The sequence below is a fragment of the Parus major genome, chromosome 4A, assembly GCF_001522545.3.
Source record: "Parus major isolate Abel chromosome 4A, Parus_major1.1, whole genome shotgun sequence".
In the NCBI taxonomy this organism is placed as follows: domain Eukaryota; kingdom Metazoa; phylum Chordata; class Aves; order Passeriformes; family Paridae; genus Parus; species Parus major.
In genome coordinates, this window is record NC_031772.1 from 6,832,059 (window position 1) to 6,856,378 (window position 24,320).

The 24,320-nt window shown below is 39.5% G+C and overlaps 1 protein-coding gene across 8 annotated transcripts in view; it reads right to left on the reverse strand.

Annotated features, from left to right (window-relative positions):
- Positions 1–244: 244 nt before the first annotated feature.
- Positions 245–24,320, reverse strand: part of LOC107203887 (integrator complex subunit 6-like) — a 39,896-nt gene continuing 15,820 nt past the window's right edge. Inside the window, exons 3-19 of one of the 8 annotated variants that reach the window (XR_002001704.2) lie at positions 21,676–21,825; positions 21,228–21,317; positions 20,721–20,904; positions 19,712–19,840; positions 17,681–17,844; positions 16,454–16,606; positions 14,728–14,860; positions 8,815–8,909; positions 7,959–8,069; positions 6,073–6,288; positions 5,470–5,593; positions 4,777–4,919; positions 4,205–4,436; positions 3,194–3,586; positions 1,681–1,774; positions 963–1,264; positions 257–532 (exon numbers count right to left, since the gene is read on the reverse strand). Coding sequence is in view for 5 of the 8 variants with exons in the window: in XM_015626457.3 (XP_015481943.1) it covers positions 1,165–1,264; positions 1,681–1,774; positions 3,194–3,586; positions 4,205–4,436; positions 4,777–4,919; positions 5,470–5,593; positions 6,073–6,288; positions 7,959–8,069; positions 8,815–8,909; positions 14,728–14,860; positions 16,454–16,606; positions 17,681–17,844; positions 19,712–19,840; positions 20,721–20,904; positions 21,228–21,317; positions 21,676–21,825 (2,511 nt within the window). In the remaining 3 variants the exon portion in view is untranslated. Of the gene's footprint in view, positions 1,265–1,680; positions 1,775–3,193; positions 3,587–4,204; positions 4,437–4,776; positions 4,920–5,469; positions 5,594–6,072; positions 6,289–7,958; positions 8,070–8,814; positions 8,910–14,444; positions 14,527–14,727; positions 14,861–16,453; positions 16,607–17,680; positions 17,845–19,711; positions 19,841–20,720; positions 20,905–21,227; positions 21,318–21,675; positions 21,826–24,320 lie in introns of those variants that run through there. The other 7 variants (XR_002001703.2, XM_015626457.3, XM_015626458.3 and 4 more) reach the window with 7 other exon arrangements.

Here is a 24,320-nt window from a genome sequence, read left to right on the forward strand (position 1 = left end):
TCAGGTAACCAAGGGTTTGCTAAACTGGAACTTATGGCCCTGAACTGAGTAAAAATGTGCACCCCAGAGGCCAAGCTGAGTGACACCTGGGCAGGTGCTCCAGGGTACAAACACATTCTGCAGCTAACGCCACAAGCTGTGTTTGAGGATGTGAAAGACCAGGTTCAGCTGGTTTTACAAAAATATCCTCAGTCTGCTGGTAACAGACAACTGGAGGAACTCAGTGCTGCCCGCTACAGACTCCTCAGATTAGCACTTCTTAAAAATTAATAAAATGGTTTATTTTATATATACATATGTTCCAAAAAAATTTATACAGTTAAAATATCAAATTAGTGATCTGGTAACAATACTGTTCAAAATAATCTCTTTTGTATGAACATTAAAATACACGTTTTTAAAAGCGTTTCCTTTTAGTGCTTCCAAAGCACAGCGTGTGCCAAGGCCACCTGAAGAATCTCCGTCCTCCTCACAGGATGAAAGAGAACTGAAGTCGGGGACCTGGGAAGCCTCAGGTGCACTTTCATAATGTCTGCAGACAAAACAGAAGAGAGTCTGAGGTAGATTGTTTAGTGACCATCAGGTGGTAACAGTCACAGGGCTGTCTTTAGCTTTCATTAACACAATAGCAGTTTCTTTACTCTCAATCTACACTGAATCTCAAGTTTAAAGGCATGGCTAGCAGTTCTTGGGAACAAGACCCTTGTCTCTGTGGTGGTAACATGCAATTTTACCAGTGCAGGTGTTTCTGGGAGGGTTTTTTTGGGAACACACGGGCTCTCTCCACGATGCAGACAGTGTGTGCATTTGACAGTGCCCCATTTTAGTGCAACCTGCTGCCTATAGCACGTAAATGTCTAATGACAGCGTTCAAATGAGTAAATTCTCATCACCTGCAGGAGGGGCAGCAATTTTCTTCCGCCTGTTGAGCAAAGAGCACCCTCCACAGGAAAAAGCCACACCTTTCATAGCAAATCCTTAAGGTTATAGCCCAGCTTCTGCCGAATCAGGCTCTTAAAGTTAAAGCTCCACTGCTTCTTCTCAGACTGTGACAGTAAAATCACTTGACTGCCGAGATGGTGAGCGCAGCAGCTACGTCCTCTTCCACTCTTCTGTGGCACAGCAAACTCATTCCTGGTCCGCATTCGTCTGGCTGGTACATTATTATCTACTGTTGACATGATTAACTCTGTTGGGTGGGCTGGTGAAATCTAGTTCTTCTAGTATTCTCTCTAAGTGTTGTATTAAGACCCGTTTTTTAAACCTACAGAAGAGAGGGAGAGCAATATAAATTTCTTCTTCCAGAGATACAGTTAAACAACTCAAGAATATTCAGCCATGACAAATCCTATTACCAGAAGCTCTCTGTTTCCAGTAGCGAAGAGCTTATTTCTAGCATTAGAATGGCTAGAAAATTTAATTTAATACATCTGTCCCTCCCCAACCCACTCATATTTTGAGTTGGTTTTTAACAGCAACCTGTTAACTAATTCATAATTAAACTTCAAGTAAAGACCATTTGCTATATAAAAGTATAACAGTAGTTTGACCACTAAATTATAATTTAAATATGTCAAAACAGAAAATCAAAATACTAGCACTGATAAAGTTTATAATTTACTACTATGATCTAAATTCATACTTAATTTATGACTCCAAGTCATCTCTATCTATACAAACCTTGCTGCTTCCTTGATAGCAAATTCAATGAAATACTTCTGAATTTCCATAGGTCCTTGCACCTCCTCAAGAAGAGAAAATATTTTTTCATAATCTAAAAAAGAGATAAAAATTCAACCATGTATTAAAAATGAATGTTGCAGATGCAATTTCAAAAATCTTTTGGCTCAAGAGCCAAAAAGGAAAAACAAAGCCCAGTTTCATGTATCTCTGTATAATAAAACAGATGAGGCAAGAAAAACACCTGCATTAGCTTTGAGAGCAGGACACAGGTGACAGAATAATTTGAAGTAATACTGATGGTCTGGGAATTCAAATGTGGCACCAAAGATTAAGGCTCTTTTTAAAGAGCAGCAGGTAGGAACATTTATTCTCAGAAAATCCTGGCTGGGCAGAGAAGCCTCCTGTTTCCATGATCACAGTTAACATGCACAGGGCCACCAAACCCTGATCTGGCCTGGAGCCATCATTTCTGAATGCAGAGGTTTGCCATTAGATCTCCAGAAAGAATAATAAAATATTATTTATTTATTTATTATTATTAGAAAGAATAAAAAATTATCAACCCTTAGTGTGAGCACAACACAACTGTCCCATTGGTACAAGGTAAATATGTCCACTGCCAAAGAATTAACTAGCCATATGAAATTGGAAAAAAAATTTAAACCAGCACTGTTTCACTATTTCCCATAATTGACCCCAGTATGAATACATTTATGGTGCTGTGACCAAGAGTCAGCTCAGAATGATGCAGCAGGCAGAGGGAGCATAAATGGTCAGACCTCTGAACAGATGCACATATTTAAGTCATAACAATTTAGCTTCTTTCTTTGATGACTTTCTTTTTCTGCTTGAATTTTACAGCAAAACAGGTGACTAACACTGAACACAGTTTTACTGTACATCACCATTTACTAGGCATGAATTTGGTATAAAATTGGATGAGCCCCCTTTGCAGAATGTCACTTTTAGTCTTCAGTTCTTAAGAGTTTGCAACTCTTAGTGTTTCACCACTGATTAGTCTGACGAAATTTTTTTAAAAAATCACTCTGCTAGAAACTGTTACTATTCCCTTTCATGCATATTCCAAGATGCACCCTTACAGAGATGTGCCTTTGCCCTGCAAAGGGAGTTTTGATGGACACAGAACAACAAGTACAGTGTGTACACAGTAGCAGTGCAGCCCAAGGCAGAGTATTCAGTCTCATTAGATCACGGGTAACACAACCAAAACCTCTGAAAGATGCTGCTTTCACAGAGCACCTTACACCAGCTAACCTGTCTTCGAGGGCAAACAGGCTGACTTGGCACACAGCCTCCCAAGCACAAGTCTAAACTTAACTCACCTGCCCAGCACTTCCTCCTTTTTTTGCCCCCTCATTTAGAGCAACCAGAAATTATTCAAAATCTGAAGTTGGGTGTATATTGAAAATAGCTCCTTCCTTCCAGAAGTCTTCTCTCTCCCACCACATATAATATGTACTACTGAGATAAACAAACCCAAATAACTTACTTCTTCCAGGTTTGCGAACCTCTTTCATCACTTTAATTTTGATGTCAGCATTGCTTCCCTCCAACATGGTAGGTGTTATTTTAAAGGAATTTGGCACAGATTCAGAAGTAGATTCCATGGCCCGCTTTTGGTCATCTCCACTCACACTGTAATTCAGAGACCCTCGAACAAGTGCGTTGGTACCAGGTTTATGATCCAACCCATCTTCACTTAAACAATTGAATTCAACAGGTAAGGAGTCTAAGTCGTTGGGTAACATCTCATCCTCTCCCACAGCAGATGGAACCACAGGAGCCATTTGCACAGGTAAGCCATCAATTTGCTTCTCTGCTGACTGACAATTTTCTGCTTTCTTCTCTCCATTGCCATCTTGGATAATACTGTTATTGGCATCTACAAGTGAGAAACATGTATCTTACTGGTGTATAAGTGCAGCATCAAAAGAACCAAAGTGAAGTAGTTCTGTATCCTTTCTGTTTGAAGTGCTGTGTAGCAATCTGACAGCGCTGGACAACACTCCAATACTTTTATTCAACTGTGGATGTGACCAAGGGAATACCTCCCCTTTGGATTTACATCTCCTATCACTGTTGTGAAGTCACCATGTTCTCTATTCCTAATGCAATGTCATGACTCCTACTTAAACTCATGTCTTCCTTCTCCTCCCCAAACCCAGCTAATGAAGTTTTCTTCTGACTCCATTTGCTGCAATAGGTGTGTATGGAAATTCCTATTTGCGGGAAATGAAACAACTATATTTTAACTTTCTTTCTTTGCCACAGAATACACAAAGAAAAAGTAAAAGCTGATCTGAGAAACTTGCTATCTCCAAACAGTTGGGGTTTTTTTTTATTCCAGATTTCATTAGCTGTAGCAGCAGCCTGTTTATCTAGGCCAACAAAAGAAACCCGCTCCTACGTAACAGCAAGCACAGACGCGCTTGGCAGAACCTTTTCCCTTCCTCCCCAGATCCCCCCAGGACCTGAGCTGCTGTAGCACATCTCAGTATACCTTTGTTTGCTGGGACACCCTTGAGGCCCAGGTAGGAGGGGGAGCCAGGAGCAGCGGGTGGCCCCTTGCCGCCCACATGGTTGGTGACGACGGGTGGTGACTGCGGCCGCCGCAGCAGGGGGGACATGCTGCGCCGCCTCTTCAGCGACGCCGGCGTGTTGGGCTCCCCGGGACGCTTGATCTTGTTCTGGGGCCCAGCCACAAACTCGTCAGCTTCATCTATCATCATACCCTGAAAAGGAAGTAATAATTTAAGTAGCAGTACAAAACGGCAACTGTTTCACCAATCCACTGATGAGTTGAGTCCCTCTGTGTTCAGACTCAAGTGGCTTTCAGAACACTTGACAGCTCTCAGAACAGAGACATCCAACGTAACCAGAGAGCCCAGTGCCACTCTGTAAATCAGCACAAATCAATACACATTCCTCTTGGTCCACATGGGAGACATCCCTCCTTTCCACAGGCTGCACAGGTTAGCAATATATTGTAGTTGTGGGGCAGAAATTCAACTCACAAATTATTTCAAGTTGAGTTAAACATAAAGGCACAGCAGGCACCAAGGCTCCTCCTACCTTCTTGTCCTGTTTAAATGGATTGCCAAATGTATGGAGTCTTTTTGGTTGATCTGGGTCAATTTCCCGAAGAGGTGAAGGCATCATTTTCAGGTATTCCTGGTAATTTCCCATCTGAGCAACAGGAACACTATGAAGGCAGTCTGCAACAGAAAAGGGATCTTGATTTCGTCCTAAAATTAAGGTAATAAAAACTTCACACCTCAATTTCAAGTGTTAGCATTTAAGAACTAGAACTAATTATTTCTTTTCACTACAGAGGAGGAGCTCAAGACTACAACTGTGGTAATAAGCCTGGCAAGAGCTGAGCTTGATTGGCAGAAGAATAAAAAGTAAGCAAGTTTAATTTCTATGCTGACAATTTCATCTTTAGACCACCAGCATCTCACAAAAAATAAAGAGAGCTCCTCTCTGCCTTAAGCACCCATCACTTTGTAACACGTCTACTGAACCCTAGTGAATGTGAAAGCTCTCCCATAAAACTTATTTTTAAATTTCAAAGCACGACATCTTGCATGACAGAAGGCAAAGATTTCCCTCCTTCCCTTTCAGAGTCAAGAAAAGGACATTGTCTGACTCAGCAAGAGATGCAATGACCACTCTGCTCCCACAACAGAGACAGAAACCAGTATCTTAAGCAAATAACAAAAATGGCTGTATTCTCTTCAAACTATTAATGAACTGACTCCTTACCTTCATCCTGCCCCAAGATAAGCCTGTGTGTTTTCAGAAGATTGGTTCTCATTCTAGTTAGCTGGTCTAGAAGACTGCGACGAGGAATATCATATGCATTTCTGAATGCCTGTGGCTTCAAATCCTAGTTTTGTAACAAAATAAGTAACTTCCAGTTAATCCATCAGTTCTCATGCATGGAGAAATTCCACTATGAACTGTAATAACATTAATTTTTAAAAAATATTCATAAGTAACTTTAGAGCTTCATAACTGGCTACAAGCAGCTCAGTGGCTGTCTCTTCAACACCACCTTATGCAGCATTAGTGCTTTCAGCTCCATTAAGAGTAAGCACATTAATTCGTGGATGAACAATAATAGCTGTATTTTGCAGAGATTGGCACTTAAAACACAGTCATTTTCATTTACTATTGTGGGGTTTTCAAACAGTGTCCCAAAATCAAGTGCAAAAAAATTGCATTTACTCTTCTCCCTCTTTATGTCTATGCTGTACTCATCACAGCTCAGTGAAGGTACTTCCTTCTACACTAAGTCCATAAAAATTGCATTTCAAACAGATGAGGATTAACTGCACAGTCATGCAAGATCATAGTGCTGTTTACCTTGTTTAAAAGTCCTATGTGGAATCCAGCAAATTCTTTAACATTCATTTCTGACAGTCTCAGAGGAGATTCCCCAGTGATCCCTTGCAGCAGTTGTTTAAAATCCCTACTGTGTACCAAGGAGAGGCCACTGGAGTGATTTTTCACTTTTATTCCAATTTCTTGTGGAACTTTCTTACCCACTGAACCTATTATCCGTTCCGATTCTATTTTTGTCTAAAATGGAATCACACCGTGAGTTAAAGAATCAGCAGGCATTGCACATTTCCAGTACAAAAAACACACAGTACATTAGCAGACTAAAACTACAAATTTAGTTCCCTACTACCTACCCAGGGATATATTTGATTTCATAGATTAGATCTCAAGCATAAAGAAATCCTAATGTGCTAGCATATGGAAAAATATTTAGCCAGTGTATCTAAATTTATATGCCAGTAGGAGGTCTGTGAATATCCCTGATTTTGCTGTAAGTCTGTGACTCTCATGTCCCTGAAGAACCAACTTTAAAGGGAAAGAAAAAAAACAAAATGGAAGGTAGGATGCCTTAGGTTACAATACAGTTGCATCTAAAACAACAGTATTATTCAGATATAGTAATATAATTTCAGTTTATTTTTGAAGCAACCTATGAACTGCCCTGTATGTTTGTAACAATATCAGGGAGAAAAGTTGCAAAAGAAATTTGTTTTATGAGAACATTTCTAAAAACGTATCACTTCTCCAATTAGCACAGATTTCTTATTACAGCTACAGAGAATTTTACTGTATTAAGCTCTGACTGTATTTGGAGTTAAGGTTTTTTTAACCCACTAGCAATACCTCCAAAGAAAAAAAAAATTTAAAAACCCCACCCAACCAACCAAAACCCAAAACCCACTGTGATTGCAAGCCACTTCCCCCAGATCTCCTCCTCTGCAGAGTTTGCTTCATTATCTGTGGGAAACTGAATTTAAGGACAGCAGGAGCACAGCAGAATTCTGGAATTGCCTGTGCCTATAGAGGAGCTTATAATGCATTCCACACATTCAAACTGTTCCACGTGCTGAGAACGCCTGTGAGAGCCACAGCAGCCATCTCGAGTCATTCCAACACCACAGTGCAGATAAATCATATGAATTTACATATCATTAGATTACCAAAATACCACAGGAAGTTTTATGTCTAGTAGATGCTCAGTCATTCAGAGGCTTTGGGATCTATTTTGTGCATTCTTTAAGGCGGAGGATTTTTTCTTTGTAACTTTAAAGGCTGCACTGCTTCCCCACTGCCCTCTAGATATTGAACTGTTTTAAGAGCCCCTCATGCTAAGGAGGAAGAACTTCCAGGCCCTTACACCTGGAATGGCAGTCTTGGCAAAGAGAAAAGATATGTAGGACTATTTCCCACCAGGTCACAATTAACACACAGAAAGACTGACCTGAAGGAAACAGGAAGCTCAGACATAAAGCTTGAACTGGGATTTTACTCCCCACAGACAAGAACACTTTTTTTTTTTTTTGAAAATAGATATTGCCAAGAGACACATGGAAATAAACATGAGACTGAAAGCAAGCCTCTGACTTCAGCTGTGAAGAACAATGGCAAGAGCAGCCATAAACCCAATTAATGATTATCTTTGGAGTTTGAAATCTAGCAGATATTTGAAGTAGAGCTGAAGAGGTTTCATTTACATTCCTCTCCACCACTTACAGAAGGCACAATCACTGGCTACAGAACCATACTAGATTCATCCACATTTGCAGTGGCAATGCTCACCAATCTTCAATTATAATATATGCTGCACACCCATATGAACTCCCACAGGGATTAACTGCTTTATAATGAGATTACCACAAACTAAATAATCAACGCACTTCTAATTGCAAAGGTTTCATCAATACTACCTGTTGGCTGAGTTTTTTAAGGTAAGAGATAACACTGTAACTAAGTCCACAATCTAAATTATCTGATATCAGATTTGGAGCTCCCATCATCCTTAGGGCTTTCTTTAATGGCTATAAGGAAAACAAAATACACAATAGTAAGAGAATAAGTATTTAAAAAAGAAATTTATAAGCTCAATTATAGGAAGCTAAGGCACATAGATTAGTGCTCTAGCTTTTCCACTTTTGGCCACTAAAATTCAAGTCTATTCAGATAACATGTGACATGAGTTTGGTGTCTAACTAGCTCACAATGGACATTATGCCACATCACCAAGACACCACACAGCGTGGTGCCACTGGCAATTTCCACTCAAAGGCTCAGGTCCAGAATAGCCGGGATGATGCAAGTCCATATTGAGGTGCATTGTCCAAGCTACACATAAAAGGTGACACAGTGCCTCCCTCCACCCTTCATTTGGCCCAGTCAATATCAGCTTCCCAAGTTCTAGCACTTCACCCACATTAACAAACAACCTCATAATCTGCATTTTCCTTATCCAGTTACAAAAATAATGCCAAATTTGGCTTCTCTGAATGTTCTGAAGTACTTCTGATCAAAATTCATTTAGTGTTTAATGATCAGAAAACACATTTATTAAACACTTAATATCTGAACTTAATATCTGAACACTTAATATCCTCAGTACTTCTACAGTTTTTTTTCGTTTTTAAAAATGTTTGCTCTAGTCTACATACCTCTGAAAGGCAGAATGTTAAATACCTAAAATGCCATCATAATTATGTAAAAAATGTACTAGGAAGAGGTCACATCAGCCATTATATCCCAGAACATGAGATGAGAAGAGTAACATACCAGTAAGTAGTAAGGAGGCATTGTTTTTAAGTAGTTGTCAAAAGCCTGTCGCCACTTCAGATTTGGCTTAAGTTTGTGAACCTTAAACAAGTCATCTGCAACAAGGAAAACAACAAAAGAACGTGTCATTTATACAGTCCCAGACCTTCAACTTTGTCCAGAATCGTATGTGCCGGATTTCCCCCCGTTTTCTCCCCCCACCCATCTCCCAATGGGGCTTCCCCCCAAAAACTGCTCTTAACCTGAGGTGTGAAGGATTGGGAATCCCCAGTCCTAGCTGCAGTAGGCAATCCACAGCAAGTCCCCATTACAAGCAAACTTACAAGGTACACCAGACTTAAACACTGCACACAACTACCAGCAGCATGGAAGGTGCAACAGATCCACCTGTTAAGAGTTTCACCTCCCTTGCCTCTCTCTTGCACATCAGGGAGTCCCTGTATCTGATTGAATCAAACAACATTAATTTGGTTCAATTTCCATTTTCAAACCAGCTTTCTTCTGTTCAACCTGTATGATGAATTCTGGTCTCCAGTAAAAATATTCTTTGGCATTAAAGGGAAAGAATAAAAAAAGTCCCATCAGGAGGGAATCCTTCTGGCCAGCTTTGCTGGACTTGCTGCCAACAGCAGCAGCTGCACCCGAGAGAGAAGGGGTTACCTCCAGCCACAACACCTGCCTCATGCCAGGGCAGCAAAGTCTCCCACAGATATAGACAAGAGACAGAAATCAGCTACAAAAACTGCTGTCCTTTAAGAGAGGGGCAACCAGAGACTTCTTTCCTTTGGGTACTGCTCTAGAAGCACTTTGCTCACTCCAGGTGTGCACCTGGCCGTTTCGGAATGGCCGAGGTTAAGTGTGGTCTATTTGCTGCGCACACTATGAACTGTGACTGTGGTCTCTACGCCAAACACAGCAGCCTGCAATTAACCATTTGCAATTATGAATTACACACTGAAATAAAAGTTCTTCTTAGTAGGATTGTAGCTTGCTGGCAAAGTGAGGCTAATGGAAGGATATGCAGGTCTGGAGAAAGGGATGTCCAAAAATTAGCTGGGGCAGGAGACAGAGATGCACAGAAGAGGGTGTGCAAAAGACAGATGCAGCAAGGAAATAGTCTTCTCCACACTGAGTTTTCAGGAAGATATATTTGGAGAAGAAAATTTGACTTTCATAGTACTCTGCACAAATTGAACAGATGTTTTGATACTACTTCCCAAGTTCTCATAGACAAACCACACACAATTACAGGTATTTTCCAATCTAAATGAAGTCTGCATTACACAAAACCCATACTACAGATGCTACTTCTTCTCTTCCCTGGCCTGAAGAAAGTGGGCTGGAGCTGGAGAGGGCAAACCAGAATTCAATTTAAAATCTCAATATACTTCAAGCTTAGCACTATTATCCAAAAGAACCTGGGATGGTAATAATGACATATGGCAAATGTAAAATAACATCCATTCTTATCTCATACACCTATTACCTTTTTGCAGCAAAATGTAAGTTAAACTACACCCCTCTCAGAATTCAACATAAAAAAAGGCAACTTAAAAAAAAGGAAGATGTTGAGTATTATAATATGTCCTAATATTTTACAATCTATGAGTTGGCTGAGTACAGCTTGAACCTTAAACCCCTTTATCAGTACTTGGTCAGTATCTCACTTGCTGCACTGTGAGGTTGTACCAGTAAGAGCACACAGGCACTGTGACATGGCACAGCCACTCCTCAGCTCAGCCAGCTGGGGTCCCAATCCACAGCACAGATCTACTCCAAGACATCAAATACAAAAGCACCTCCCTGATCTCTGCTATCCTAGGAAAACATTCTCAAACCTATGCAGAGCTTCAGCTTTTTATAATCAGTTTCCCCACAGCACAAACTCACTGCAGGAACTGCTACCCTCCCAAAAGGGTGGTAAACACAACTACAAGTTTCAAAGAGAACTTCACCATGAGCATCTTACCTGTCTCTACCTCAAGAGTTTGAGACACACACTGTCAGGAGATTGCAACACAGGCACTGGAAAGGCACTTTCAGCCCTGGGCTGCACATGATGGTTTATACAAATAAGCAAACTAACAATAATCCAGTTAACTATGTCTTTCACAGATTAAACCCCAAACTTTTGCAGATAAAAATCAAAAAGTATTGAAAAAAATCCTTACATAATTTAGTTTTACTTCTACCTAATTATTTTCAGATACTAATTTCTATATAGTCTACTTAATGCAGAATTCTTTTTACTTCTGAACTCAGAGGGAGTAAAAAGCACTATACAATTTGGAACACAGTATTAAAAACCATTAGGAACAGGCTGCAAGCTGCAACAACTCCAGGGATCAGGTAAAACCACACAGACCAGTTAACTGAAAACTGTATTGCAAAGTCTATACACTTCAGCTTAATGTACAAACCAACCACATTGTGACAAACAGGGCAACAATACACACTTTTAACACTCAGTACTACAGAAGGGGACTGGAGGAACCTTTTAAGATCAGTGAACAGTTAAAAAAAAAGAGAGCATGTGAGAGGAGAGCAGGTATCTTAAGTAGTTCAGCTGGAGCCTGAATTACAACAGTTCATGCACCATGTAACCCGAAGTAAAATTTAGAACTTTCTTTTCTTTTAAAATCACTATTCACATTAAATTCCACCTGAGCAAGTACACCACCACTCCCTGTTTACTCCTGTAATTCCCCTACTTACATACTCCTCAACTCTAGGTAGTAGATTCATGATTTTACATTCACAGAAAACAGTATCCTTTCCTGCAAACCATCTAGCCAAAACCAAGGCACTGCAATGGAAAACAGCACCCCTCATTACCTAAGGTAGGTATTGTGTCACTGTTTCCTTATTGATACAAAACGTATCAAAATGTATTTGGCTGTCCCTCCCAGAGCCATAGCATGCTGTGCTCACACTGGTGAGAACATAGCCTTTAGTTTCCAAAATATAAAATCATTACTTGCAGGTTCTCACAGCCTGTAAAAGCATCAAAGGAAACTGTTCATGCTGCAGTCCTTCAGAGGCAGACATCTTCTAAAGGCTCATCCTGTTACATATTTACACGCACAGAAAAAGGGTATTTAACCACCTTCCCAAGGCGTTTCCTGCATGGCTGCTTCACTGCTGCTTATGCTGACGCTCCCAATGAACTCTTCTGCCCAGCAGTGCTTGCCCTCCCACCCATGCAGCTAAAAGGAGACAAGGAAACATCATTGGCGAGGCAGAAGTATTTAGAAATATACCTCATCTTTACTTAGCTCTCCCTGAAACCTCTCCTTCAACTTCTGCTTGATGAACATGGCTGTACAAATGTTTTTAAACAGAACAGTACCTGAAGTACAACAGCTTTGCAACAATCCTTCAAGAGGAAATTTCTCTCATCTGTGGGCCAAGCATTCAGCACTGAAGCATGTCAGCATCTGCCTGCAACAAGCTCTGCCTTCAGGAGCCTCCCACTGAACAGAAAGAACTGCACCCCACCTCCTCACTTCTGGGTGCAAACCACCACCAAGCTAGTCAGGCCTTCTCTCTAGCTTTCTAAAGCAAACTGCAGCTGCTCATCCCACATTATCCACCACTGCTGAACATGGACCAGAGACCAGTGTTTTTGTCAGACAACCAAACACCATGCATGAGGCCATTAATACATGGACTGTGCAACTTTCACTGTTTTATCAAGTGAATCTTATTAATTGCCTCCTTTCACTTACAAAGCTTCTGAATGCAGGTCTGTAAGTCAAAAACCAGAAGCTATAGCATTCCCAAATCCACTCTTGCAGAAACCAAGACATGAAATCACCAAAGCTATAGGATGTGATACAATTTATCTCCTTCAGCCACAGACCATTACAACTTGTTTCAGTTTGCTCGTATATCACCTGCAATCTGCCTCACAACTATCTTACCTGTTTTTTAGAGCTTTCTTACACTATTTTTCAAAAATATAATTAAAACTTCACCTGCAGAGGAATGCAGGAGGAAAACATAAATGCAAGCAAAAAACCCTTAAGCATCTTATTATCTGTTTGTAAGGTTGAACACATTTGATAATACAGTACAAATACACAATTGTAATGTGGTTTTGTCTTTGCAAGAGTCACCAGAAGGAACAGAGGTAGATTATCCATGGTACTGTCCCAACCAGTCCTCCAACACAATATTTTACCAGTAGGGCAGGAGCCACCACAGTGATGCACCAATATGGGAGGTAGTGGCTGAATGGAGCAGACTTCTCCTGGTCTTGGGAATTCTCACATCTCTGTGTGAGAGTAATGAAAAATTTGGTTTATACACTCAAATCAGTCCTCTGCTGAACCACCAATATCCACTAGTGTGTATGGAGGTAGACACAGGAGTGTTCCTACCTACAGAGCCAAATACAGAGTCAGTATTGCTAAAAACATCTACAAATAATTTACCAGGTATCCTGCTTATCATCTCACTCATTTTCTGTACTGCTAAGTAGAAAAGGGCCCAGATCTACTTTTGTGTTGAAGGTGTATTCCACAGAACTTAATTCTACCATGCCTTAGAGACCAAGGATAAACAAGGTCCTGGAAGGAAATCTGAAGGTAACATTGCATGTGTTTGTCTGAACAACATGGAATGCATGGGATTTGTGCCCTCAAGAAAACAACTGCTTTACAACTTAGGCAATGTGGAAGTTCTGCATTTTCCTTTGAAGAGCCTTCAGAAATACAAGAAATGGATTACCAGGTGAGTAAGCTGCAGAACAGCACTACACACTCTGAAAAGTGCCTTTCGTCAAAGAGAAGGAAGAGCTTTACACCCCTGTAAAAAAAAGGCAGGGGGAAGACAAGAGCTACCAGGGAAGACACAGCAGAACTGCAAAGACACAGCAGAACTGCAAATGTCAACATCAAAATGAACAGGGAAGTTAATTCAGGATCAGTGATGGCTATTCAGATAGGGGATCTGCTGCAGTATTGCAGGAATCACAAAGTCGCCAAAAATCTCATCCTCCTTGCAAACTTTGAGACAATTGTCAGGCTACATAGATAACTATAAAAGACACATTATCAGCAAGCACAAGTTTATTCCTTTTTGATTATGACCAGGATTATGAAAAAGCATTCCTGAATTGTGTTTTGGTATTTTTTTCCTGTAATGGAATAGAAAAATCCTGTGTAAGACAGTATGACTCAATTGTCCTGGTCACTGTTCTTCTGTATCACTAAACACACCCACAAGACGAGAAAAAAAAGCCTTACAGCATCTGCAACTGAAAGGGTTAGTGGCACCCTGGAAACTCCTCTCTGCCATTACCTTTATGCCAGATCCCTACCAACCACAATTACTGTGGAAGTTACATAGCACCTTTTCGTATCATCTTTCCTTAGAAAATAATTTCATTGTGGGAGTAAAAAAACAAAAACAAAACCTGGTCCTTTGGGCAGGAAAGAAATGCAGACTGTTTCACTGCTCAATTCCTTCTTACTGCTCTAAACTGCATTAGGGAATTCCCTCTTCCCAACACCCGTGACAAACACTGCATCTCATCTTCCAGTAAAAAATAAGCTGCTACAAGAGCAACTGCAAAACCTGGATACACCACACCCTAAATGAGGGAAAAGAATGGAGGTTGAAGCTTACTCCAGGTTAAGGAAGAGGCTACGTGTCTAGGAGGTGAACAGCATCAAACATGCACTGGAAGCAGGTAGCTCTCCTCCTCTGCTGGAGAGAAAAAAAGGGAGAGGGGGTATGAAAATCCTCTCCTCCCAAAGTACGTTAAAAGAGTTTGTAACATTCTCTACTCTCTGATCTCCATTATTTTATAATGTCTCAAACTAAGGCAGAACACCAACCATTATTGTTTTGCTTTTTTTTTACTCTGAAGCAGCTGCACTGGCAGTCCAATGCAGATGTGTTACCTACCTAACAATGGAAGTAAAACAGGGTAGTTGTAAGGCATCACAAAGAGGTTTACACAGGTTAAAGTAGTGCTTGCTTTTAAATACCCAAATGGGTGGCCAAGTTCGCTGTATTTTCCACTGCTACTCACAAATACCTGGCAAAGAATAAGAGAGATCACTGTATTAGAATGAAGAACGTGAAGAATATCAAGCATGGGGCATTTAAAAATTCAAATCAATCTGAATCCAACTGCATTAAGACAGTAAATTACCAAGCACAGACAAATCTGAACACATCAGGGTTAGTATGGACTTACAATCCCCAGTCACAAAACTGAGACATGCAAAATTTAGTGTACACCTAGTAAGTGTGGAAATGCTCTTCACAAGCGTAATCTTTACTGCTTTACTGAAACTACTGTGAATTGATGCCCTGAAGAGTTTTTGAAATTATCTAAAATAGGTTAGGGGACATCTGTTGAAGGAATATTAAATAAACAAGCTATTTGAAATCAGTCTTCTGACTCAAAAATAGTACAACTAATGTTTACAACACTGATAAAAAGAAATGCAAAATGTTTTTAAGCACAGAAATTAAACAAAACAAACAACCACTCAAGAAATATCTTGATTATGCCCAGTGCCAACATTATTAAAATTGACTTTACTTTTTTAAGTGCACATATATGAGGGTCTTAACCCTGAAAAGCAATACACGTAAACAATATTTCAACAGGATAAAAATGGTAGATGTTCTTGCCTGAGGCAAGCAAAATAACCCACATTTAAGTCAAAAATAGTTTTCCTAGAAAAAATAAACCTTGCAGCAAATAGCAAGTGGTTTTCCTCTGTTTTTTCAGGGCATAAGGAACCGGGTTTGTTACATGGTTTCTATGACAATGAGCCTATTTCTCTGATTTTTAAGGGTCTGATGTGTAGCTGGAAGAAGAAAAGCAGTTTTTGAAAAACAGCAGAGTAATTTTAGCAACTCAGGCAAATAATGTTTAAATAAATGTTTAAAGGCCATTTTTGAAATTAGTTTGGGTTTTTTTAATTAATTTTTATTCTGAATATGCATGTCATATTTTCAACTAAGTTGTAATACTTACTAGGGATACAAAAACAGAAACACCTCCAAATTCACCTTTCCAGCTAAAGCATCTTACTAAGCATACTCCTTGTGTATACATTAGGCTAATATTTAAAAGATCACCACCAAGAAGGGAGCCTGATTTTACAGAGGATACAGAAACTTAAAAAAAAAAATTACGAAAGGAGCACGCAACCAAGGATTTCAGCAACAGAACTTTGACCTCTTCAAGGCCAATGTAGTCAACAGGATCAACAGCTTCCATTCAATTCCCATTAGCAGCTTCAACCATCTAGTGAAAATGATTTGCAGCTGTTCATTAGGTAACATGATGGAAACTAGTGCTGGATTTTCCCTGTAAGCAAATTGGAAGCCTGTAGAGAATTTCAATTTAGCCAAAAATGGAACCTGGGGGGCATATTTCTTAGCAAAATGAGATGGACCTAGAAAGAGAATTAAATGAGATTACAAAGCCTGTGGAGGGAACACTCAATTCTAACTCCTGATAATTCTCTTAGAAAGGAGGTAAGTGAAACCTTGACATGTTTCTTCTCATCTGCTGCAGAGTTTGAACCAGACCCCAATTCTCCAGGCTTGAAAAGACTCAAGTACCTCAGATTACCCATTACATTTCTGAAATTAAATAAAGGGCAAGTACCTGCCAGCAGGTATGGGGAGACTTTCGTTCCAAGATGTACTGGGTGAGGGGTGAAGGCTCAAGCTCATACTTGTCAAAAGGAAGCTTGTCTATGACCATGGGCTCACAATCCACACAGGAGAACCTCACCACGGGGTGGGCTGTGCGTGGAGGCTGAAAGGGGGGGAAAAAGGTATCAGTTTTCACATATTTATGGAAAACAAAACAATTCTCTTAAAAGCATCCGTAAGCAGGTATTTCAGCATCCTATAAATCTTGTAACACCGAGTTTCCACAATATTCCTTTGAAGAGAATAAAATACAAGCTCCCATAACAGAATATAGATTAACTATTTTTCTAACTGAAAAAAAAAATGTTCAGATATATTCTTCCCACTAAGAGAAAAACATGGTTAATATCCCACTACTTATATTTAAAAGTCTTTATGTCAATCAAGCTACAACAACACAGACAGGTTTAAAGGAAACTACAACTCTTCTTCCCACCTTGAAGTTCACAGAAAAACAGATGTGAGATGGCACTCAATTCACAAAGAATCTCCCAAAGAATTCTCTACAAATCTTTTTTTTCCCCCTCTTTAATCAGGAGGTGGGAGCAAGGGGAATGGACAGACAGTGCCTTGTGCACTTGCAAAGTGCAGGAACAGAACATGCCTAACCAAAGAGAGATGTTTAGAAAGGCTAGTAAGGCATGCTAAATGTATGACCATTACAGTAAGAAAAGGGGAAATTAATACTGTTTTCTCCTCATTTTCTGCAGGGAGTAGCTCTTCCATTTCAGTTTTAATTCTTCCTTCTAGTGAAAGAAGAGTCCACACATGAAGTAATATTAAGGAAAAAAACCCATGGTTGATCTTCTTTCAAAAACAAATACTCACTTTTCCATGTAAATTAATTTTATAAAGCTTTAATTAAAATTTAATAGGCTCACTATGATTTGTGGTACATGAAATAACTAACAGTTCCACTTTATAACCTTTAAAAACCATTCAGCAAATTAACTAACCATATACTTGGAAGTGAACTTTCTTGATACAAGAAATGTCACAGGTTACGTTATCCACATTACATTATACCACTCTGTTAAAAACAGTTTTAACCTTTTAAAGCGAAGTCACATCATATTATAAATAGAGAAAGTAAAAACTACCAGGTAAATCCATTATCTATTTTCAGTCTGTTTAACTATTAGTGTAGAATCCTTTTTTCAGTTCTTTTTTTACTTACCAGTGTTGGTGAATTCTGATCAGGCCAAAAAGATTCTGGGATTGGCCAATGCCCCACAGGAACACCCGTTTTAGGGTTAGGCCGTACATAAATGAGTTTATGACAACTATGCCACGGCTGAGAAGCAAATGAATTGATGGGCCTGGATGAATCAACAAGTCCATCTAAAATTTAAACAAAGCAAAATAACAAACAAAAAGAAAATGAGAAGCTACATGCATGCATTCATCTGCTAGCAAAATTTCTGTATTAGCAGCCAGTAGGGCATTTCATTACTCTTGTTCCAAAGTCATATAGATCTTTACGTCAGAGGCTGAAATAACCTATGCATCCAGATGTATCACAGAATCATCTGAGAAACAATTACAATATTTGCCCTGATCTCCCTTCTGTTCCTGTGGCACAGCCATTTCACAGTGAGTGCAGCAAGGCATACTCACGTATTATGGAAAATGTATTTGCTTAAGCTCAGTGTCTGACACAGCTCCCACAAGCAGCACCAAGCTACTGCTGCTGCTCTGCTGCACCTGGAAAGGCTGAGAATTGGCATTTTCATTTCTACACAGGCTGCAATGCTCACTGACTGATGCTGCCACTAATGGAAACCATAAGAGGAGCAAAGTTTCTTGGAGAAGTTGGATCCATCTTGCAGGACACGCAGCTTTTGCCACATTTTTAATTACAACAATTCAGAGACCACTTAAACCCCACAGCCTGCTGCAAAGACCAGCATTCCCTGCCAGTCTACTGCAGTGCACCAGCACAGACACCCCAGCGTGCTGAGGACAAAGAACTTTGGAGCACTACAGATGTAACCAGTAGTTTTCAAAGATTGCTCTTCAAAGCAAACAGCACAGCAGAGATCACCCACTTAAGCAATCTTCCTTATTCAAAAATGATTTTACATTACTACTTTTCCTTGCTTTAGAGAACTGGTCAGTAATACTGTGGAAACCATGTTTCAGTGACACATCAGTTTAGTTTCTCTGCATTATAAAAAGTAATTTTTTATAGCTTGGGTAAATCCTATCATATTTCTCTCTAGTTTAGGACTGTCTCAATTCCTATAGATGAAATGTCTTGACATTTTTATACATTCTATATACCACAGTCCATCACCATTCAAATGTGACAAAAATGAAGTAAACAAAAAAAAACCCCACAAAAAACCAAAAAACAAACACAAATTTCACCACTTGTTTTGCCACACAGGAGAGAACACCTGGGCCACCAGAGACATGGGAATTTGCTGCTGTGCTGTCCAGCACAGCATTATATTATAGGAAAGCCTTCTTTAAATAAGCAAAAGGAGAAAACAAACATAGAAAAAGCTGATTCCACAATGACAGCAGGGATAAAGCTGGCTTTGCTAGAATGTTCAGGTGATGCTAAAAGCTGTTATGTTTTCTGATACTCCAAGATCCTAATTTCCTAAACTGGTACTGGTCAGCCCTTTCCTCTTCCTTTAAGCCATGAACTTCTGCAAATCTGAAGATCTGCTTCACATTTGGAGCACACTTTCCTCTTATGCACTTGACTCACAGGGAGCAAAAAATTCCTTGTTCTTTACAGTTTTTCACTCACAACTAAGAATGTTCATCTGAAACTTACTGTTCTGTCATTAGCAGAATGAAAACATACAGAAAGTTAAGCATTGAGATGTTTTAGAGATGCTTAAGTGCTTAAATACACTACTGCTAGATTTAATTATTTTAAGTACAGTCTTGATACTGTAATTCAAACTTAAATGCTTCCTGCAAACATACACTTTCCTCAGCCATCCAAAAAGAGGTAAAAGGAGTGACACAGAGATAGCCAGCAGTAGATGATCCATACAAGCATGTGCAGACATATGGCATCATTTAACTTAGCAAGGATCAAACTAACTCTTGTAAAAGATGCATCCTGTACACCACAGGGAAAAGCTGGCAGGAAGGACATGGAAGACACTTAAGGACATCTACATACAAACAAACAAACATTTTGTCTTAAGCATTAGGAGCAGGGAAAAAAACTCAACAATCACTGTACCTTCTCCAATAGGAGCAGGGTCTGGTCCTGACTTCTCAAAGTTAATAACAACTCCACTTTGGACTTTTTGAACTAAAGATTCTAAACATTGATTCAACATTCTTTGTGTCCGAACGCAGTACGAACGACCTATGCAAGAAAGAAATTACATGGGGAAACAGAAAACCAAATTTTGAGTAATCTTACTTAAGGAAGATGTTTTATTACCTAAGTCACGCTGCCAAGGCTTGTAATTTTATCCAAAATAACAGCAACAAACTCTGTACAAGTTTATGTAAAAGGCAAAGTACTTTGCAAATTCAATAGAACTAAGAAAAAACACCAAAACCCCACAACCTGCTGAGATTTCACTTGTTGCTAAGAAGAGGCCATTAAAGCTTTATCAGGCTGGACCAAGGCCAAGTTTATAGAGGCCCTTAGGAAGGCCTGATTTTACCAACACTATGTAATCTATCTGCTTTTGTCTACCCAAACCTCCTACTCCCACACAACAATTTCTCCAAGCACCAATTAAAAAAAAAAATGTAATCAACATATCAAGCAATAGCCTCCAGAATTAATATTTTAAGATTAAATTTAGCTTATCAGCCCTGCAGCAGAATTAACATTTCACTAATAGCAATTCAACACTTAAATAAAAAAATAAAAATAAAAAATACCCTCATGATGAGCAAGGCCAACATTGAGAATAACCGAAGAAATTTTCCAAAACCTCCTACTATATTTAGAAAATGCTCTCACATCTATATCTGAAATAGGAATACTGCTTTATTTTAAAGTTCTCCTGTGCTACTGGAATCCAAGAAAGCAGCACATGGATTCACATGGACACAGAGTAATTCAGACAGAGAAAACAGGAAGAGGTGAATATGGATGCTAAATTCTGACAGTGCCTGTACATATTACAGGCTGCAGAATTTAGCATCCATAGGTGAAGGTGAATTAAAGGAAAATAAATATTTCAAGGCAAATGCCAAATGTGAAGCTAAGCAAAAAAGCATCCAGTTACCTCCTGTAACCTCACACATCTGTGTGATAGCAGATTCATCAGTAGGCACACTCCCAAGCTGCTCTGGTTCAGCAGATGCAGCTCCTGGCAAACGCAGTACCAGAGCAAACAGCCTTTGATCCCAACGGAATGGTTCTTTGGTTAGTTCACTTCCAGGCAAAGGAGAATTCAACGGAAGATGAAGCTGGTAAAAAAAGATTTAAGAACATTTTCAACTATTTGACAAACCAGCTAAAAACATCATATCCAAATTCATTCATTTATCTGTAAATGACCCCATTTCTCTGCAACCCACTAATTTATCTGACATTCTCATCTCAAAACCCTTACAGACTATGAATTGAATTTAGGGGCTGGGCAGCAACAGGATAGCTGGTTTCTATTCTCTATAAAAACAGGTCAATGATGAAGAAGTACAATTAGAAGGAAAAAAAAACAATTAATATTCATCTCAGCATAGCTCCAACTTGCACAATCATAACTTGAAAGAACTTAATTCAAGTTTACCTCCTCTTGGACTCCAGCTGTATTTGTCAGTTTGTTTCCGTCCGTGATAGTAATCAAAATAGATGGCTCCAAAAAGAACGGATTCCTTCCCTACAGACAAAAGCACATGAATGCTAAGAGCAACCTCAACACACTGGCTTAGAGGCTTGTATTTTTGTCATTATAAAATATAAAATCTTTCAAAATAATCTTGTAATTTTTTTAATAGGTCTGGAACCACACAGAGCTACTTAAGATGGGCTACTCCTGTGTGTCTACAGTTGGGGCATTTATACTCTGCTTCTTTGTACTTCAGTAAGGAAAATAATGCCAGCATTTTCCAGGGTCTTTTCAAGCTCCTACACAGTTAAATACAAAAACAAACTCAAACCACCAAAATCCCTCACCAACTATAATTTAAAGAAACACAGAAATATAAAAGACAGAAGACTGTAAATAGATTTGTTACCTGTCCATAATTGTCTATTCCAGACACTAATCTATTGAGATTTAACAAGTCAAACGATGACCTGAGTGCCTGACCAAGGGTTGTCAGTCCCGAAGCCTGAAGGTTTTTCAGTTCATTCATGAATGTTGCATGGTTTTCCTTCCATCCAGCCTGTTACATAAAACAGAAAAGCTTATTAGTTATTCTAGTAGCAAACTGCAATCAACTGCAAGTTGGCATTTATCTCTCTTCCCAACAAAAATTAATTATATTCCTGATTAACGGATGCACTGCACCATTTACATGCTGCACACACCTAATCCAGGTATCCACAACTTGATGTGAAACATGGTTACACCTACAATGGGAGATTCAAGAAACACACACACTGCCAAGAACTGGAAAAACTTTGCAGTACCATGAAAATTGCTGTAGAGATGATGCAGTTAATTGAAGTATTTGGATTTAGTACGTGAATATTTTTTTGGGAGAAACTGCCAAGTTTGGAAATCAGAAATGCAGCTGCCAAAGGTAAAACCAAGATAAAAGCAGCATAATGTCACTGCCTCTTCTGGCATATACTCATTCCCTTTTTGTCTTTTCTTCCATAAATTAAGTCTGGAAGGAAAGAAAGGAGCGGCTGCAAACACCCTATGTAAGAATCAAATCACTGTTTAGTGTCTCAGTGAAACAGCTTAAAATTTTGGAGGTCTTTAAAAAAGTTATTGCTGACAAAGCCTAGGGATCAAAGGAACAGCAAGTGACAAGGAAGGATCAGTCCAACCAAGCACTTTGGACCCTCTGGTAAGCAGACCTAACAGGTGTGATTCACATACCCTTCCCTTAGAAGTGGTTTGCTGCACAACTGGGAAGCTATTTTAGAAAAGACCAGCTCACAGGGAATTGGTACAGGATTTAAAAATGCCTCAGCTAAAACAACCAAATCTTGGAAGTCCTGGATATTCCCAGAACTCCCAGCTTTGCTATTACACTGTACTCTCCAAGCCACTCCTGCATCAAGCCAGCAGTTATTTACCCAGGCTCACTATCATCCCATGCTCCACCAGGAATCCCAGCTACGCAGACATGGAGAAGATCATTTCACACAGCCTGACTTTTGCTGGGACAACCTCTGAGCAACACATCCTCCAGGTGAAGCAGGTTCTCCTCCCTGTTCACTGGGTTCAGCAGCCACCACCTGCTGGCTGTGCCAAGCTGTGCAGGAACACGAGAGGACAGGATTTTCCTGTGCTTTTTTAAGCAGCTCTATCCCATTGCCAATCTTTAGTACACACTAAGGGCTCTGTAAATGGTCTTAGGATAAACATGTTTAGAACATGTACAAAAATATATAATTGAGTAGAAAGGATATGTGATGATCAGTACTTCTGCTGAGTTGACAAATCTAAGCTGGGTGGGTTTCTTTGCAGAATAGAGAATTACTATAAGATGATACAACAGAAGTATTCTGGTCAAGTTTAGCTCCCTTAACCAGTTCGTCAAGCTTGAGATTAATGCAAGGGATACAAGAGAGCAAACTGCAATGGGGAAAAGAAAGAACAGACTTTCCCCAAGACTGGTTCAGCTTCATGATTAAACTGCCCTGGAAGCTCCAAAGAACCAGGTAACTGAATAAAACACCATCAACATTCACACACAACCACAACTTAAAATACAGCATCTCATCAGCAGAGCCACAGCAACCTCCCACACCTGTGCTCAGCTCAAGGCAAAAATGAAATGCAAGCATAAAGTCACTGTTTTGGAGTACAAGTGACTTAGTTAATCATATTTTTTCAGCATGAAATAGCACCAAATCCCAACAAGGTGATTTGTCTTATCCTAAAAAAGCTTCTCTCCAACAATTTGAAGTGAACAGTTACCAAAATTGCTTTGTCTGAATTCTGTGGACCCATAAATGTAGGTGTGACTGCTCCCTTTTGTCTGGCAAAAACACCCATCAATGAGTCCATCAATGTTCTTGGGAACAGCCAGGCTGGATTTCAGAAAGTGTTTTCCAGCAAAGACCACTTGTGTTACATTGTTACAAAAGCACAAGGGAGGGGGGAAAAAATAATTTACAAAGGAAACACTATTCCCAGTCTACATTTCTTGATTTGAACGCCAATGAATTTAAGAGTTTTCTTTAAAAAATAAACAGAGTCTTTACTGATATTTGGAGATTCTGCTATTTTCCCATTGTGAAAATGTTTGCTCAGCTTCCATCTCTCTTGTTTGATCTCATTGAAGTGTGGTCAACTGCCTGCAAAATGAAACGTGTACCATTTCCCTAGGCAGAAGTAGGGAAGCTGAAGGTACAAGGAGCAGCTAATCACCAATGGTTGACTGTCCAAGAAAACTGTTTTTCATCTTACAGCTCTCACGGGATCTTTAAAGATAAAGCCAAAGAGAACTGTACCTTTTTAATAAACAGAGTAAAATGGAAGAATTTCTCATAATAAGAACAAGAGCAGCAAAAGCTAGATTTCCATATCCAGCTCTAAATACAAGTCTGATTAGTTAATGTACTGCATTCTTTACCTTACCCTCCCTAAAAGAAAAAGATTATTGAATCAAAAACCCTTGAATCAATGACAAGAATGTGTATTTCTGTAAAATGTTTTTCTCCAGAAAGACTCAAGCCAATGTATATAATGAAACATGTA